At 41.6% G+C, this 17,593-nt stretch overlaps 1 protein-coding gene across 1 annotated transcript in view; it reads left to right on the top strand.

Annotated features, from left to right (window-relative positions):
• Positions 1-11,796, top strand: part of KIAA1210 — a gene marked incomplete at both ends in the record, with an annotated part of 38,896 nt that extends 27,100 nt beyond the window's left edge. Inside the window, 7 exons of the mRNA XM_080910185.1 lie at positions 1,916-2,810; positions 2,844-3,576; positions 3,700-4,324; positions 4,541-6,499; positions 7,421-7,608; positions 10,024-10,120; positions 11,630-11,796. Coding sequence (XP_080766311.1) covers positions 1,916-2,810; positions 2,844-3,576; positions 3,700-4,324; positions 4,541-6,499; positions 7,421-7,608; positions 10,024-10,120; positions 11,630-11,796 — 4,664 coding nt within the window. The remainder of the gene's footprint in view (positions 1-1,915; positions 2,811-2,843; positions 3,577-3,699; positions 4,325-4,540; positions 6,500-7,420; positions 7,609-10,023; positions 10,121-11,629) is intronic.
• Positions 11,797-17,593: the final 5,797 nt, after the last annotated feature.

Genomic DNA, 17,593 nt, shown 5'->3' with positions numbered 1-17,593 from the left:
GAGGCAAGTGCTCCTCTGTGACACTTTATACCATACTTCTGTCATTCTGCTTGGTGTCTAGCTCACTTGTGGAAAGGTCTGAGGATTTTTTCTGTGGTACATACCCATACACATAATTGGAAATTAAAAAAAAACTTTTGATTCAAAAGAGGATCAAACAAGTACAGCCCTAGATTCTCCACCTAATCTGGCAAAACAGTATTTGTACAGGTTTTGGGCAAAGGTTGGTGCATAGTTTTTAAATGAATTTCCAACCAGAGAAGTGCTCTGTTTCTAATTTCATTTTTTCTAATTAATATGCTCACCGAGTTCTGCAGAGGGCAAGTAATGATGGCCTATTTAGTATTCTTCTTCAACAATATAACAAAATAGGAACAACTGAACTACCTGTCCCCCAGTTGTTTTTATAGGAGTTGTCTTTTTCTTCCAATATAGAGGTCTTGTGTTCACAGTGACTTCATATACCCATGGCTACCAGAGCTGTGCACAGCTGCAGGCAGATTTCCTTGGCAACCATCACCTCACCAACTCCAAACAGATTCTGCCAGAGTGAAAAGTCTCTCTGTGTTTGTATGTGTGCACAGATGGAATTAACTTCAGCTAGATGGCAAGCTAATTTCTTGCAGTGTTTGACAAAATTTAATTTTTGGTTCCATCAATTAAGTTGAATGGCTGTCAGGGTTTTTTCACAAATGATTTTGCATGTGGTTTCAAAGATAGGACTTCCTTAAGCATGTATTATTTTTCCAGAAAAAAAAAAAAAAAAAAACTAAAAAGATTTTTAAAGAAGGATGAGAGAGAGGAAGGAGGGAATACAGATTAAGAGAATAATGTCATTTTCACATTTTCACAGTTGTCCCTTTCATTCATGGAGATAGAACGGAATCAATACTCATAGGGTACTTCCTTTGGTTGCTCATCAGCAGGAAGGGCCTAATTGAGGAAGCACATCCAGCTCTTTTCTGCTGTATTTTGCATATGCAACCACTAGGTGGTGCTACAGACAACGTCGGTGAAGAAAGAAACTGCTAGGACTCTGCCACTTAGATCAAACTGAGTTGCTTAGGAAAAGTCTTGAAAGGGACAGTCACATAGATGCAATTCCTGGGGTGTTAGGAGTACTGCTTTGTGTGTATTCAAAGAACTGCTTTTCACAGTATGCAGGGTTGCTTTAAGGCAAGAAGGTAGAAAATGGAAGAAAAGGAATCCTAACCCTAACCTCTCAAATGATTCCTTTGACATTTGGGGGGGGGGGGGGGTTAGAGGGAGCCTGAATTTATATAATGTAGAATTTCAAGAAGTTTACATAACTACTTTATAGAAAATAAGACTACTAATCAGAAACTGAAAAGTTCCCTTCTGAGCTACAGAGACAGATCAGAGGTTAAGAGTACTTGGTGATCTTCTGGGGGACCCGGGCTTAATTTCCCCATTTAGAGACTCACAATTGTCTATAACTCCAGTTTCAGGGGATCTGAGGTCCTCTTCTGACCTCCACAGGCACCAGACTTATATATAGAGAACAAACACACATGCAGGCAAAATAGCCACATACACAAATTAATAATATAAAAGTCATTTTAAAGATTTCCCCTTGCTCCTGCTCCAGTCAGGTTTCTCAAATGTAATCACTGTTATGAGACCGCAATTTGCCTCTTTCTGTGTCTCATTCCTAATAGTCAGCCAGATTTCTGATAAAGTGCTAATGAGTCAGTTCAGTACTGTCTGCTCACAAGATTGAGATTTCCCTTTGATTTAAACATGTCCCTCCCCATAGCTTAAAGCTAACAGTGAACAAGGGAATGTCCTTTGTATTGTTGTTTCTTCATACCAGGGCGTTTGATGGCAGACATACCATGTTTTTAGAAAGCCTAAAGCACACATATTTTTCCATTTCTTTTTTCATTTGGTGCAGGAATCTCAAGCCAGGAGCAGAGCTACAAAACTGAGACTCAGGATAAGACAGTGGATGAGACTCTAAGTAGTGATGTTGCTTCAAGCTACTCTATTTTAGGACTCAATCCAAGAAGACGTAGAAGAAGGGCCAAAAATGAGTGGGGGATCATAGAAAGAGGCCTTCTAAAATCTACTCAAGGGTATGGCCTGAGCACTAAAGCTAAGTCCCCAGCTAATGAAGAGATGGCTGGTGGGGAACACTCTTTCTTGCAGCTGATGCTAGAGAAGAAAGGCACCGGGAAACCCAGAACTACTGAACCTACTAGTCTTCAGGAGATGCCACTGGATAAAGGGGATGTAGAAAGGGAATTGACTGACACAGATGTTGACGCTCAAAGAATGCCAGTACCACAATGTGCATCTACAGTTGTGGCAGAGTCTGTGATTAGTGGTCCACCACCATGCCGTGAATATGGGCGTCCTGAAGGCAAGAAGAAAAAGGATAAAGCTGCTGTGTTGTCATTGATAAGAAAATCTACAAGCGAAGAAGAGGCCCAAGTGCATATGCATCCTTCTCAAGTCTGTGGAGAAGAGGAAGCATCCAGTTCTGCTTTGCAAACGTTTCAACCCCAAATGGAGTTGTCCTTGGAGAGCACCATTTGCCACAAAGAGAGGCATCCCAGAAGTGGTCCCCGAACCTTTTCTACAAGTGTTTCAAGTGCTACTGCAGAAGATGAAGCTTCTATGCAGATAACACCTCTTCCTCTCAGAAGGTGGCCGAATGCAGGGGAAATGTCCTCTGATTCAAAGAGTACCTCAGAGTATGAGAGCAGTTCTGAAATACAGCTGAGTCCTGCACAGTCTTTGCAGCCTACGTGGAAGCCTAAAGATGCTGGTACTGCTACTGCTGTTGTTGCTGCTGTTACTGCTGCCGCTGCTGCTGACAGAGATGATGATGACGACGATGACGATGATGAGTATTATGATGATGATGATAAAGATGAAGAGGAAGATGATGATGAAGATGATGATGTCTTTCTCAAATCAGAAAATATCGATGTAGGACTGAGCAAGATGGAGCGGCAGCAGCCTCTCAGATATTCTTCCCAGTCATTAGGAAAGCCCAAAGCTACAGAAGCCTCCTTAAAACTAGATTGCTCTTCAGAAGATAGGAGAAGTTGTGAGGAAATGAGATCTGCCCAGTCTTCCCAGTCCTTGGAAGAGTTTGAAGAATGCTCGGAATCAAGAAGTTTCACCAGAGGTTCCATTTCTGAAGAGCAGCAAGCTCCCAGGTGCCATTCCCAGGCCTTGCAGAAGTTGGAGGAAAAGGAAGTCTCTACAGAATCAAGTAGGTACATTGAGAAGTACCACAGTTCCAAGGATCTCAGAAGCTCAGAGGAAGAGCAGCAAGAGGTGTCCCCAGTTTCAAAGAATTCTCTAAAGCAGTGGAATGTTCCTTCTAAGCCAGTGCACCCCATACATACTGCTCCATCCATTGTAAGTTCAACTACTCAGCAACAACCTCCCATCATGGTGAACATTTCTGTAGGACCAAACAAATCTGTAGAGCCCCTGCCTCCCAGCTGCGCTGTCAAGTCGTGGGTGAGCCCTCGGTCTGAGCATCAAGGGTTTGCAGAGCCAGAAGGCGTTGCTTCTGACTGGGACATTTTTATGCAGCCAGTGTCCCCTAGAAAGTCTTTAGAGGGGTACTATGTTGAGCAAAATGTCCCCTCCAGTTCGGACACCGGAACCATGAAAGAGGGAGCTTCTATGGAGACAGTGCTTCTCAGACACCATTCTCAGCCTCCAACCAGGCCAAGACTCGAGCAAGAAGTTTCTGCAGGTCCAGAACTTACTGTTTTGGAAGAGAGTCCTGCTGCACAGGCCTCTGGATGTCCTCCCCAGCCTTCAGTAAGACCAAGCATCAAGAAAGAAATATTGTTGGGTGCAGAGAGTGAGGCATTTGAGGGCAGTGCTTCCTTGGATTCCCCACCTCCTCAGCATCATTCTCAGCCACTACTGAAACCTCTCATCCAGCAACAGGCATCTGCTTTTGAAAGAGGTGTGTCTATGGATCCAAAGCTTCCAACACAGTTCCAGCCATGGATGAATCCTCAAGGAAAGCAATCATTTCCTTCAATTCCAGAGAGCACAGTGTTTGAAGGGAGCTCTTCTACGGAGCATATGACTCTGACTCATTCCCAGCCTATGCTACAGTCCTTTCAAGAAGTGCCTTTAGAGTCCGAGACTGTTGCTGCTAAAATGATTTCCATGGGCCAACTGCCCCCCAAATATTCTGCTCATCCCTTATCAAGTCATCAAAGCCAACCAGTCTCAGAAAGCACCTCTGTAGAAGGCACCATTTTAGTGGATCTGCTGCCTCCTCAGCCTTCAGGGAAGCCCAAATTCCAGCCACTGATGACCCAAGATCCAGTGAGCACTTCTACCCAATGGGGAAGCCCCATGGAGCCAACATCTGCTAAACATATCTTCCAAACACAAGCAAACCCTAAATTTAAGTCAGTTTCTGTAAGTTCAGATAGTCCTGAGGTCCAAGGGAACATGTCTATGCAGCTAGTTCCTCCCAGATGCCCTCCACAGCCATGGCTAACACCTACTTTTGAGCAAATATCTGTACCTCCAGGCAGTGTATCTGCTGCATGGGCCATTCCTATTTATTCACCAGCTCCTAGCGTGCCGCCTCAGCCCTTGATGGGCTCAGTAGTCAAACAAGCAGGCCCCAGAGGATCCCTGAACCCATCTGTACAACAGATCATCACTGTAGAGTCGACGCCTTCTAGGTACTCTGTACAGCCATGGCAGGGCACCCCATTTGAACAAGTCTCTGTACCCCCAGATCATGCTGCTGCTGCCACTGCTTCATGGAGCATCCCTATTGATCCACTAGCTCCCAGAATCCCTTCTCAGCCCTTGGTGGGACCAGTTGTCAAGACACCGACCTCCACTGAGTTAGTGAGTGTTTCTGGCCCACAGAGCAGCTCTCTTGAGCTACTGCCTTCCAGATTCCCTTTCCAGCCAAGAGCCAATCCAGAGCATTATGCTGCAGAGGGGGGAGCTACTACATTGAGGAGGCCTAGAAGACAGCATTCTCAGCCACCAGTGACCTCAGAATTCAAGGAAGATGTTTCCCCAGGTTCTCCGAGAGCTTCCAAAGAACAGAGCATTCTTACGGAGCCAATGCCTTCCAAATATGCTCCTCAGCCATGGTTGGGTCCTGAATTTGAGCCGCCAGCCTCAAGTCTAGAAGATGTTGCCAAAAAGGAAGATGTTTTGAGGGAGGCCTGGCTTTCAGGACATCCATCCCAAACCCATCTCAAACATAATGTTGAGCAAACACCCTCAAGCTTTGAGAGGACCTCTGTGGATGAAAGCATTCCTTGGGGGCCACTGACCCCTAAATGTCCCACTTCATTGTCAATAGGATCGAAAGTTCAGGAAGTACCCTCTCATCTACAGAGTGCTCAAGACAGCTCCAAGAAGCAGAAGAATAGCAGGTCATCTCCCCAGTCCTTTGTGAAATTCATGGCACAGCAAGTATTTTCAGACAGTTCTGCTAGTGAAACGGACAATTGTGCAAAGCCTACTACCCGGGGCCGAAGCCGTCCATCCAGATCCTTGTTGAAGCCTAAACTCGACGAGCACATTTTCTTATATAACTGGGAAGATGAATCCAAGGAAGACACCACATTGAAGAATCTGCCCATGAAGCAGCCTTTTCAGTCATCCAGAAGGCCCGAAGAGCCTCAAGAACGTTTGCCACTTTCTGAGGGTGCCTCTGTAAAGTGGAGCACTTCTGCTAGGGAGGCCTCTCAGGCCCTGGGGAAACTTGAGTACAAGCAGAAAGTCTCCGTTTCTGTTAGTTTTCCTGATGAGTGGAAGGGGTCTGAAGGACAGCGCCCTTCTATACCGCCTTCTCAAGTCTTGAACGTAGCTGAGTTGCAGCCGCCGATTTTTTCAGCCGACTCAGCAAATGTTCCTGTGGAGTGGAGAATTCCCGAGGGTCATCCTCCTCCTGGCCAGTCTTCCATGATTACTGACTGTCAGCAACAAGTTTATGTAAGTTCTGCTAATGCTGCTGCCGAAGGAGCCATTCCCGAGAAGAATACTGGCTGCTGGCCCATGCCGAAAGGCCCAGCTTCAACAAAAAATGTGAAATACAGACAAGGTTACAGGGACTTCACTAAAAGCACCCCCACTTCTGTTACCACACCTGCTAAGTTTGCTTCTGCTCCTGCCCAAAAGAAATCATTTGTTTCCATGGGCACTTATTTTAAGGAGGAAGTCCCTCCGTGTTGTGATGGACGTAAAAGTCCTTCTTCACTCATACCCACCAGAAAGTTTGATGTCGAAAATGTTTTTGGAGTGCGGCTGCGAAGAACCTCACAGAAGATTGGAATGGCGAATCCAGATCCTTGCAAACCCCTTGTTCCAGTATCACCAGCATCAAACAAAGAACAGGCAAACAAAGGAGCTCTCCATGGCTCAGGGAAGTCCAGCCCAGCATTTAGCTTTGGGGAGAAGCAAAGGAACAGGCCCAGATATGAAAGCACTTTGAAGAAGTCAGCAGTTTACAGGCCTCCAGGTGAGAGTTTTGTCTATCTAGATAAAGGGTGGACCTGTAAGGCGAAACCTTGAATGGATGGGCCATGAATTCTCTAGCCTCTATGCTTCCAACTGTACTGTTGCTTTGGCGGAATTAGTTGGGAATTTAGAGGTGTCCAGTTCTGGATGGATACATTCAGAAGTAACTCCATTGGAGTCTTTCTTTTCCTAGAGAGGCACAGTCAGGAGATCTATTCCCTTGTCATGAATAGATTCACGAAACTGCCTCTTCTCCATCTACCTCATGTATAGCATACTTTGGGTAGAATTCTGTAGCTTTTTAAAAATTTTGTGCGCACCATGTCACTTTAATCTGCCAAACAGAACCCCAAAAATTGAGTTCATTAAGAGGAATATGTTTGCACTCTTACCCTGAAATCATCTTAATTTAGTTCAGATTGAGGGGATTGAGTAAGTTCTGATCTTTCTTAAAAACATTGCACCCTCAGAATCATTCTTGCATAGTCTTCTTGTCTCTGCCTCTGATCACACCTATTTCACCATGGTATTTGCACAAGGGATGAAGAAGTAACAGGCTCTGTAAGGTTTTTCTTAGAGTTAGAAGGATTATAATCAATGATCTGAACCTCTGATGTCTTGAGAATGTTTTCAGTCTGCCTGTCAAGCATTGTTTTCCCCTGATTCAGTGATGGAAAGAGGGACAATCCAGTAAGTGACACTGTGCCAATTTTAATACCCAGCTATTTTTCTACCCAATCCCTATTTTCCCAGTTTGTAGGACGGGTATAAAAGAGAATGGCCCTTCGCCAATTGGTATCTACTTATTTTTTGCTTGGTAACCAACAAAAGGATCCGATTTGGAACACTACTGTGGGTAACATCAACCAGACAGATCATCCTTTCAGACTGGCCTCAGGTCTAACACTTATTTCTTTCTCAGGAAAGGCCTCTAGTTGGAAGACAGATTCCTCTATGGAGCCAACTTGGATCACCTTGGCAAAACATCGGCAAAGGGGCTTTGCATCCCAGTTTCCTAAAAAATCTAGGACCAGATCTGAAATTAGGGCTGAGACCAAGGAACCTAGATTTGAGTCAAAATATGATCCAGAGTTGGAAACTCTACCAAAGGTTAGTGGAGCCTCTTTACATAGTAAAGAACCCTGTAATTGTGCCCTTTCATTTTAACTCATTACTTATACATTGTGGTTTTTAACTTTTAAAATCTGAGCTCAAAGCAAGTATTCCTCCTAACTTCAAAATTTGATTTGTTCTTACCAGAGATTTTAGCAACCTCAGTCTATGATGTTTTTACATTTTCTTAGTAAGTTTATGATTCTTGCCTTATTCATGTAATAGAGGCATTTTATAGCTCCTTTTCCTTGTATTCTTGCACTTTGGGGGTATTATTATGTTTATTTAATGAACACAGGCACTATGATGATACTATCACAGGGCCTCAGACATTTAAGACAGATAAGTAAGAGGCAAGAGACATCAGTACACAGTGTGTGGAAATTAGACAAAGGGAAGATTCACAGCCAGGTTGGAATGGGGGAAGGATGAGAATTCTATGTTGCTAGGTATGACATGTAAAGATTATCAATTAATTATGAAAATTCTCATTGAACATTTTAAGACCATAATTGACCATGCATTATTAAAACTGTGAAGAGAAGCCATAGGAAAAAGGTTTTATCCAGAGTTTCATTATGCACACCTTTTCATATCAGTCCCTAAACATGTATATTTAGGTGTCAGTCTTTGCATTTCTATGTACTGATCTGGTTTGGTTTCACACCTACCTGTAGACTTACAGGATGGGCTGGACATGAAGATCAGGGATGATGGAATGATGCATGATCCCTTGCTTTCTTCTTAGAAAATCTGCAGAAAATGGACCTCAAGAAAGATCACTACATTTACATATAAAAAAACTACATCTGAAATTCTATGCTTCTAAGTGCTGGCTAAATTCTTGAAGAAATCTCGAGGTGTGGTTAACCTTTTTCTTTAAAGAGCTTTCCCCTTAAGTCATTGATGTTTAAGTAGAAGAAGGATCCTAAGAGGGTAAAGCCCACTCGGGTTACCCCTTTTCAGGGGAAAATACCCTTGTGTGTATAAACATTTTTGTCTTAGAACAGTTGTGTAAAGATCAACTTTAAAGGCATAAAACCATACGGTGATACCATTTCCTCGCCAAAAATCACTTCTAGTCATATACCAGCACATTTTGGAAGGTATAAGTCTTAAAGTGCTCACTTTATCCAACTCTTCCATGAAATGCAACAGATATTAACTTATGTTAAGAGAATCCGATTGTTATATCTAAGTCCAGAGTGTAATTTCCATAGACCTTTCTAGTCTTTCACCTCCCTGACTATAACCTTCAGTAAGCTCACAGATTCGAGGTGGTACAATGCTAGAGAGAAGGTTGTTCTCCCATTCAAACAATAACCAGGTCTGGCCACACTTCTCTTTTGAGATCAGCAGAGACAAGCTCAGTCAGGATGGTAGGTAAGTCTATAGACAAAAGAGAAGGTAATTTTATCTCAATCTGTTTACACTGTCTGTATAACTAGATAACTTTTCTTCTAAGTCTGAAAGAAGGGTGGCAAACTTGAGTCAGTTTGGATTTTGTTGATAATGGCAGTTATTGCCCCGTGGTTATGAACACTAGGTGCTCTTGCAGAAGACATGGGTTCAGTTTCTAGAACCCATATAGCAGCTCATGGCCATTCTATTTTATATCCACCTTTCTTTTTTTCTTATTTATTAAATTTACTTTACATCCTGCTCACTGCCCCCCCACCTGGGCCATTCCCTCCTAGAATCCTTCCCCTGCTCCCTTTCTGAGCAGATGGAAGACTCCCTGATATTCCCCCTATCCTGCCCATTCAAGTCTCTGAAAGTCTAGTCACATCCTCTCCAACTGGGGCTGGACAAGGCAACCTATCTGGTAGAACATATCCCACAGAAAAGCAACAGCTTTTAGGATAGCTCCTGCTCCAGTTGTTCTGGACTCACATGAAAACCGAGCTTCACATCTGCTACATATGTGTGGGGGGATGGGCTAAGTCCAGTTCATATAGCTCATGACCATCTTTAACTCCAGTTCAAGGGATTCAATACTCTCTTCTAGCCTCAGAGGCAGAGTTTGCGGTATATACATATATGTGCAGAAAAATATTTGTACACACCAAATAAAAATCATTAATTAATATATTGCAAATAAATCATTAAATTGTGTGCATGCATGCATAAATGAATGTATTCCAAGATCAAGGAGCTTTGAGCTATCTTTGGTGTAGAGCTTTGTGCTATCTTTTGTTATGGATCTATATAATTAATTTCTATACTTATATATTTCTATCCAGATGTATACTTCTGCATCAATATCTGTATCCTATATCTATATCTCTGTTCTTCTAATTATTATTGAATTCATAGTATTCAGGACAGGGCATGCACCATGCGATCGTCTAAGAAATTTGCTGTCTTCACTGTCAGGACTTAAATTTTTTTGTTTTCATTCTGATATTATAGGAATCTGAGGGCATAACCTATATCCCATCAAAGATGACTTCACTTTCCAAAATCTCCAGACATGAAATGCCACAGTCAAGGCAGTTTACAAAATCAGGTGAGAACACTGATTCTGATCTGTCACAAGTAGCCCTGGAGGAACGTAGTCAAATGTTTTGCAATTCACTCAGTACATTTCTAAATCAGCTTCATGATTCTTTCATGTCTCATCCATGAAATGCAACAGATATTAACTTGGTTTAAGAAAAACCGATAGTTATATCTAAGTCTGATATGTAATTTCCATAGCTCTTTCTAGTCTTTCACCTTGTCAAAGCAGCTTTCTGGGGAAGGCACAAAACATTCTTGTCCTAGGGAGAAGAGGGAAGGACCAAGTCACTTTCTAGCTGATAGCTAAGCAGTATGTCTTCACTTGTCTTTTTTTTTCCTCTTTCTCTTTTTATTAGATACTCTTTGTATTTACATTTCAAATGTTATCCCCTTCCTCCACCCTGCTCCCACCCCCCTCCCATTGCCTCCATGAAGGTGCTCCCTCTCCCAACCTCCCTCTCCTACCTCAGTGCCTTGGCATTTCCCTACACTTCGCTGGCCTCTCCTCCCATTGATGCCAAACACGGCTATCCTCTACTACATATGCAACTGGAGCCATGGGTCTCTCCATGTGTGCTCAATGGTTGGTGTTTTATTCCCTGGGAGTTGTGGAGGCTTTGGTTGATAATGTTGTTCTTCCCATGAGGTTGCAGCCACTTGTTCTATCCTCAATGAAACTGTTGACAAAAATTCACTGCAAAGGCCCAGCACTAATGATTTATTTTTAACTATTGGAAAACCTGTTGACAACTGCAAATAAACGTGACAGGAAGTGATACACCATGACTTCATCAATGAGAGGTATATGCCTGAGGGATTTCCTCAGCAGAAGCTGAAGGAGTGGGGGTGGCTTTACATTCAGCTTTGTTATCACCATTAATCACTTTCAAGAAAAAAAAAAGACTAGGGACTCATGAACCCATTATTTGGCTGTGGAAATAGCAGGCATCACCTTGCTTCATGTCTCATGAGCTTATTCCTGAAATGTGGTTCTCAAATCTCCTGAACAGTAGAACCACCAGGAGGCTTATAAACGATAGATGAGCCTTTGTGGTTCCAATATGTAATTAGAATTGAAAACCACTGGCTTAGTTGAAACAACTGAGTTAGGTTCATCACACATAGAGCAGGATGAGGCAGGCATCAGGAGGGAGTTGGGAAACAGAGTAGTCTGTTTGGCTACAGTAGTTGGCAGGTTATTGTTTCATAGGCTTTTATTAGATAAACTTACTGAGTATTTAGTCATTTAATTTCACAATGTCAATGACTGCTAAAAACAGATCTTGATCCTATGGCCATATCCATGTTGATGTTGTTCCTGGACATACTTTTTGTAACATTTGCCCAAGCACTGACTTTTAGAACAGTGATTTCTAAGAGAACAGTGGTTGGAAAGTACTAAGTACTGGCTGATCAGAGAAAACCTGAAAGAATGGTCCACTTCATTTCTGCTTCAAAGACATTCCAGTGTCTCTGGGTTCTCTGACTGTTTGTGTGTTGTTTGCTACGATTCCAGTTGCATTTGATGATCAGAAGATGCTTCATACATCTACCAGGGAAAGAGAAACCAGACGATCTTCAAGTCTTCCACCCAAATTCTTACAACCCAAGGAGCCTGAGTGGTTCTCAGTGGCCAAGAAGAAAGCCCAAGCATGGAGCCATATGGCAGATGCCATGCAATAAATAGCTCCTGGATGGAGCATCAGCATTTTCAGTAATAATTACCAGTAGCTATGGTAAATCCATATAATACTTTTGCCAGGGCTAGTTTTTATTAGGGAAAATAACTTTAGAAATAAGAACTAACATTTTTAATTATTTGACTGAAATAAATGCTACTAAATGGCTAACCCTCAGTAATGCACTAGCAACATCTCAAAACCAGCATGTTCTCCAGAAAAGCTATGCTACAGAATTGTAAAGTCATTAATTTTAAACATTGTGCCTTTAAAGAAAGAAAACAACTGTATTTTGCTTCAGCAACTTAAAGATTGCCATTTCTTTCAGTCAAGTAATTTCAGTGGAAAGATTTAGGTGATTTAGCGTAGGGAATGGATGTACTTTCCACCAGGCAGGTGGCAAGTTCACTAGTTACTGTGTGTCTGCTGCCTCTGGAGAGTGACTTTCCTCTCTGGCTCCAGGCTGAGGGCAGACTCTCTGTAACTCAGAGTCTTAGTTATTTTTCCTGCTGCTGTAATAAATTCCGTGATAAAATCAATCTAATGGAGAAAGGCTTAGTTTTGGCAGAATTTGAATATATAGTCCAGCACTATAGGGGATTCCTGGAAACAGGAACTTGAGGAAGTTATCACATTGCTTTCCCAGGCAAGGAATGAAAAGTAATGAATTCTAGTCCTCAACATCCTCTCTTTTATATACATAGTGCATAATCCAAGTGTAGGGAATAGTGTCACCTATGGTGGGTGGGCTTTCCCTTACCTTAATTAACCTTTTCATAGTTAAATTCTCTACATTAAAATCTCTCTCAAGTCTAGCAAACATTATGAGAAGTTTACCTTTAGATTCCTTAACAGTAAACCTAGGATCATTTTTCTAGATCCAAAGGACATCTGCTTTTTGTCACTTGGTGTTTGCTTTGCTTAAATATAAATGCAGCCTTGAACATCTACGTTGGGTGCTTCTACATCCAAAACCAAGTCTAGAGAGGCAATGGGATTCTATAGCTTAAAGAACAGGTGCTGGGGTTTTGCTGATGATGGTATGAGACACTGTATAACAACATGCTGGATTTTTTTTCATTTAATATATAAAACACCTCTCTATTTTGATCCCCTAGCTTTGCCCTTTTGATAGTGTTAAGGTTTTCATGGACTAGATTTTATTCCATTTATATCACTATAGTGAATAGTTTGTTTAAACTAATGCCCTTAACACACATAATTCCAGTTCTAACACTTCCCCTCCCTATTTTTGCTTGTACCTCCATTGCATCATTCTCCCTATGAGAACTCCCTATTAAGATTTTTCCTACTACTAACAAAACTCATTTTTTTTAATCAAAAGGTTAAGTTTTTTTAATGCCTAGAAGAATATTCTGATAAGTTTTCTTTTCTTTTTAGCTTTCTTTGTTTTTGATTAGTGTAAAGCAAATAAATTCAATAAAGGTTGTGTTGTCATCCATTTTATTCTGAGAAATAGGGGAGGGAAGGAGGGAGAAAAGTAGAATATTGAGAACTCAAACTGAAGGTTGTCACTGGCACAACATTTTAAGAGGCTGTTTTGTGTAGAAGTAGTCTCCACACTGCTGTAGCTGACAAAAGCTGATGGCCTTCAAGTGTGCCTTTGTTGGGTAGGAGAAGGGACATGACACATGCTGGCTATAATACAGTCATCTTGAGAACTGAGTCTAAGTCTTATAAAAGATGGGGCTTATGAACCATCTTGGCGCCACTGAGATTGTGAAAAAAAGAAAAGAAAAGCATGGTACACAGTGAAGGAAGCAAAAGAGTTCTAACAACCATTTCTTTAGTCTGGCTAGTGAGATGATTAGCTGATTTCCAGAACTGGAGATAAGTTGAGAATATCCACATATAACCAACCAATAAAACATGATTTATGGACCTGGTGGTGGTGACTCATGCCTTTAATCCCAGTACTTGGGGAGACAGAGACCGGGGAATCTCTGAATTTAAGGTCAGCCTGGTCTATAGAGCAAGTTCCAGGATGGCAAGGGCTACACAAAGAAACCCTTGAAAAAAGAACAACAAAACCAATCAAACAACCCCTCAGAATCCCAACATGTTTTATGTAATAGTTCATTTTTTTCATGTAATATTAATAATGATCCAAGAGACTAGAATGAATTTTAGAACATTCAAACTACTAAAGACCCAAACAATGATGTGACCATTCTTTCCCACTCCTGTTCCCACTGTGGTCCCTGGCCTATCTCCTAGACAAAGCCCTAGGTCCTATTCTAGGTATGCAAGCACACTTAGCTCTGGGAGCCTATACCCTGGTAGGACAGTCAGATTTACCAAGAGTGGTCCATCTCAAGGGCAATGTGTGGCCTCTAGAGGCAGACTGGAAAAAAGAGATATTAACTACATAGGGCATATTCTAGCAGAATGGGAGACCTTGCTTTCATAGGTTCCTCTAGAGAGAAATAAACTTAGAAGATGGCCAAGGTATGATGTCAGAAGTATAGAAGTCAAGAAATATATCCTTCATAATTAGATCTAAAGAGCAATGCTATTTTAACAGGTCATATAACATAAATAATAACAAAACATAACCAGCTTAGTGTAACAAACCACACTATGTGAATCCACTCTGTCCTTTTGATTTAAACAATAATAAGAACAGGCTTTGTGCTTCTGCCTCATTATGTGGTTCAAGCCATAAGAAATACTATGTGATGGTAAATTTTAAACATCAATACTGATGTTCATAAAGCAGGTTGCAGAAGGGTCAAGTCTACTCCACTGTAATAAGTGCTGAGAGAATCTATGCAGTGCGAAACTTAGTGCCTAGGGCTTTAGTCCTATAATGTTCAATGGGATGAAGGCAGTGATTGAGACTCCCCACAAGGAAATCCACATCTGGATGGATTCACTGCCAGATCATAGTAAGCTTCTGAAGAAGAGCTAATGTCAACACCCATCAAACTTACCCACAAATCAGAAAGGAAAATATACCCATAAACATGCTCTATAAAGCCAATATTATGCTGATATGAAAACTAGATCAGAGTATAACCCAAAGAAAAAAACTGTAGACCACTTTCCCTGATAGACATAGGCAAAATTTTTCTTTAATTTTTTTCAAATTAAAGAGGCCATGAATTTTAAATGGTGGGGGGGGGGGATAAGGAGGAGTACATATAAGGGCTTAAAGGGAGAAAATGATGCAATGATACCATTTTATAAAAATTGAGGACATATTTAACAAATCCATACAAGTTACAGAATACTTTAAAAAGATGTGCACCATGACCAAGCTGGTTTCCTCCCATGGTTGGTTCAACATAAAAATATCAATAAATATAATGTGATAGCATGAATACCATTGAGGACAGAAATCACACAATAATCTCAGTAGCCACAGAAAAAGTCTTTTTTTCCAAAGTTCAACATCCCAATGTGATACAGGGTCTGATGAAAAGAAAAGAAGGCAAGGAGAGACTCTGGCCCCAGGGATGTTAGTGCAGGAGAGCTGGCCTTGTCCTTTGATGACTGTAGCACTCAGGAGAGCTGACCCTACCTCCTGCCTGTACATCCTGGGAGAGCTGACCCTGGCAGCTTGGGCATAGGACAGCTAGCCCCACACCTCCCTTGGGCAGGAGTTATTCCTGATGGCATGGGTCCAGGAAACCTTATGCTATCTTTGAGGCAAAGGTGATTTGGCAGGCTGACCAATTCAGCTACCACCCAGGCCTAGATCCAGGACTTTGAGCTGGTCCATCCTAACATATACCCCACCTATGAGCTGCTGGAGTTCATAAAGGGGCTAGTACTGCAGAACCAAAACTTTAGGATCTCCATGATTCAGGAAAACACAGGATATCTGAAAGGAGTCATGGTGAGGGTCCAGTATCAATGGTGTTGCAGAACTCAGAGGCCTTAAGCTATACTAATGACTCATTAGAATGAACATTTGCAACTAAGCTGTCTGGACAAAAAGTATATTGTGGGACATACCATGATGTACTGTGGCTTCCACCATGAGATATTTTATTCTTTATTTTTATTTTTTGTGGGGTTTTACAAGGGTGAAGGGTGGATATGGAAGGACTGGAAAATGAGTGCAGTTAGGATGTATAATTTGAAATTCACCAAGAATCAAGTTTTAAAAAGAAGGAAAATATCCCAACATAACAAAAGTGATGTGATAAACCTATAGTCAACATTATGCTAAATGTGGAAGAAAAAGAAATTGCTTTTCTAAAATCAGGGATGAAAATAAGGGTACCTGTCTTCAGGTTTTATTGCTGAAAAGAAACATCATAATTACAGCAACTCTTAGAAGAGAAAATATTTAATTGGGGCTGGATTACAGTTTTATAGGTTTAGTCTATTCTTTTCATGGTGAGAAATATGACAGCATCTAGGCAGACATGGTACTAGAAAGAGACTTATTTCTCCAAGTCTCATAGCCTGCTTTCCCTCACCCCAACTGGGTCGCTTTGTCCTTGCTGTGAGGGGTTGTGCCTAGTCTTATTGCATATTGTTGTGTCACATTGGTTTGATATCATTGGGAAGCCTGCTCTTTTCTGAAGGGAAATAGAGGAGCAGTGGATCTAGGGAGGAGGGCAAATTGGGGAGTGTAGAGACAAAAAGGGAGGAGTAGAGGGAGGGTATCATTGAGATGTATTTTATGAAAGAAGAATTAAAAGAGCAAAAGAAATAGCTGAGAGTACTACATCTGATTTGCAGGCAGTAGGAATCGAGAAACACCGGGACTCATTTGGCCTTTTGAAACTTCAAAGCCCAGTGATACACTTCCTTCAACAAACCCACACCCACTCCAACAAGGACACACCTCTTAATCCTTCTCAAGTGGTACCACTCTTCACCGATTAAGCATTCAAATATATGACCCCATGAGGGCCATTCTTATTCAAATCACCAGAGTGCCCCATTCACAGCATTCTTGTTTTATATAGTACTCAAACTTTTAGCTAAAACCAAAAGAATGAAATAAATATCAAAATAATACAAATATGTAAAATAGAATAAAGCAGCAAGCACAGGACTTTCACAGGTCTGCACCAGGTCCTTTGCACTTATTATGGCTTCCAGTTTGGTGTTTTTATGGACTTTCTGAGTGTGCAAATGAATGAGTCTCTTTTTGTTGGTTTGTCTTGTCCAACTTTGATGTGATAGTTCTTGTTTTATCTATATTTTATCTTGTTATATTTTATTATTATCTCTTGATGCCCCAGCATAGGGAGATGCTAGAGGGGTGAGGCAGGAGTTGGTAAATGGGTGGAGGAGCACCTTCATAGAAGCAAAGGAGAGGGGGAAGAGTAGGATGGGTGGTTTGTGGACAGGTAACTGGGAGGATCGATAGCACTTGAAATGTAAATGAATAAAATAACTGATACAAAGAAATACAAATGGTCTATAGCTATTTGAAAGTAGTGTTCAGCATTCTTATGAAACAGAAAAGGTAGTTTTGAGATTGCCCCTCACCCTAGTTGGAGTGGCTATTAAGAAGAAAACAATGTTTGGCAGTGATATAGGAAAAAGGCAGCTTTGATGTACTGCCGAGGGGAGGGGAATGTGAACTCGTATAGCTGTCAGGAACAAACCAGCAAGCAAGCAAACCCACAAATACCAAATACTCAACTATACCAGTTCCAGATATATTCTCAAAGAACTCCAAGCCAACAGGCCACAGAGATGTATACACGTCAATATTTACTGCTGTCCTATTCAAAATAGCTAAAAGTGGAACCAGTACATGTTCGAAAGATGAGTGAACCAATGAAACATGGAGCATGGCCGTGAGTCGCGCG

This window comes from Micromys minutus, assembly GCF_963924665.1.
Source record: "Micromys minutus genome assembly, chromosome: X".
Taxonomy (NCBI): Eukaryota; Metazoa; Chordata; class Mammalia; order Rodentia; family Muridae; genus Micromys; species Micromys minutus.
This window is presented reverse-complemented; position numbering and strand designations above follow the sequence as displayed.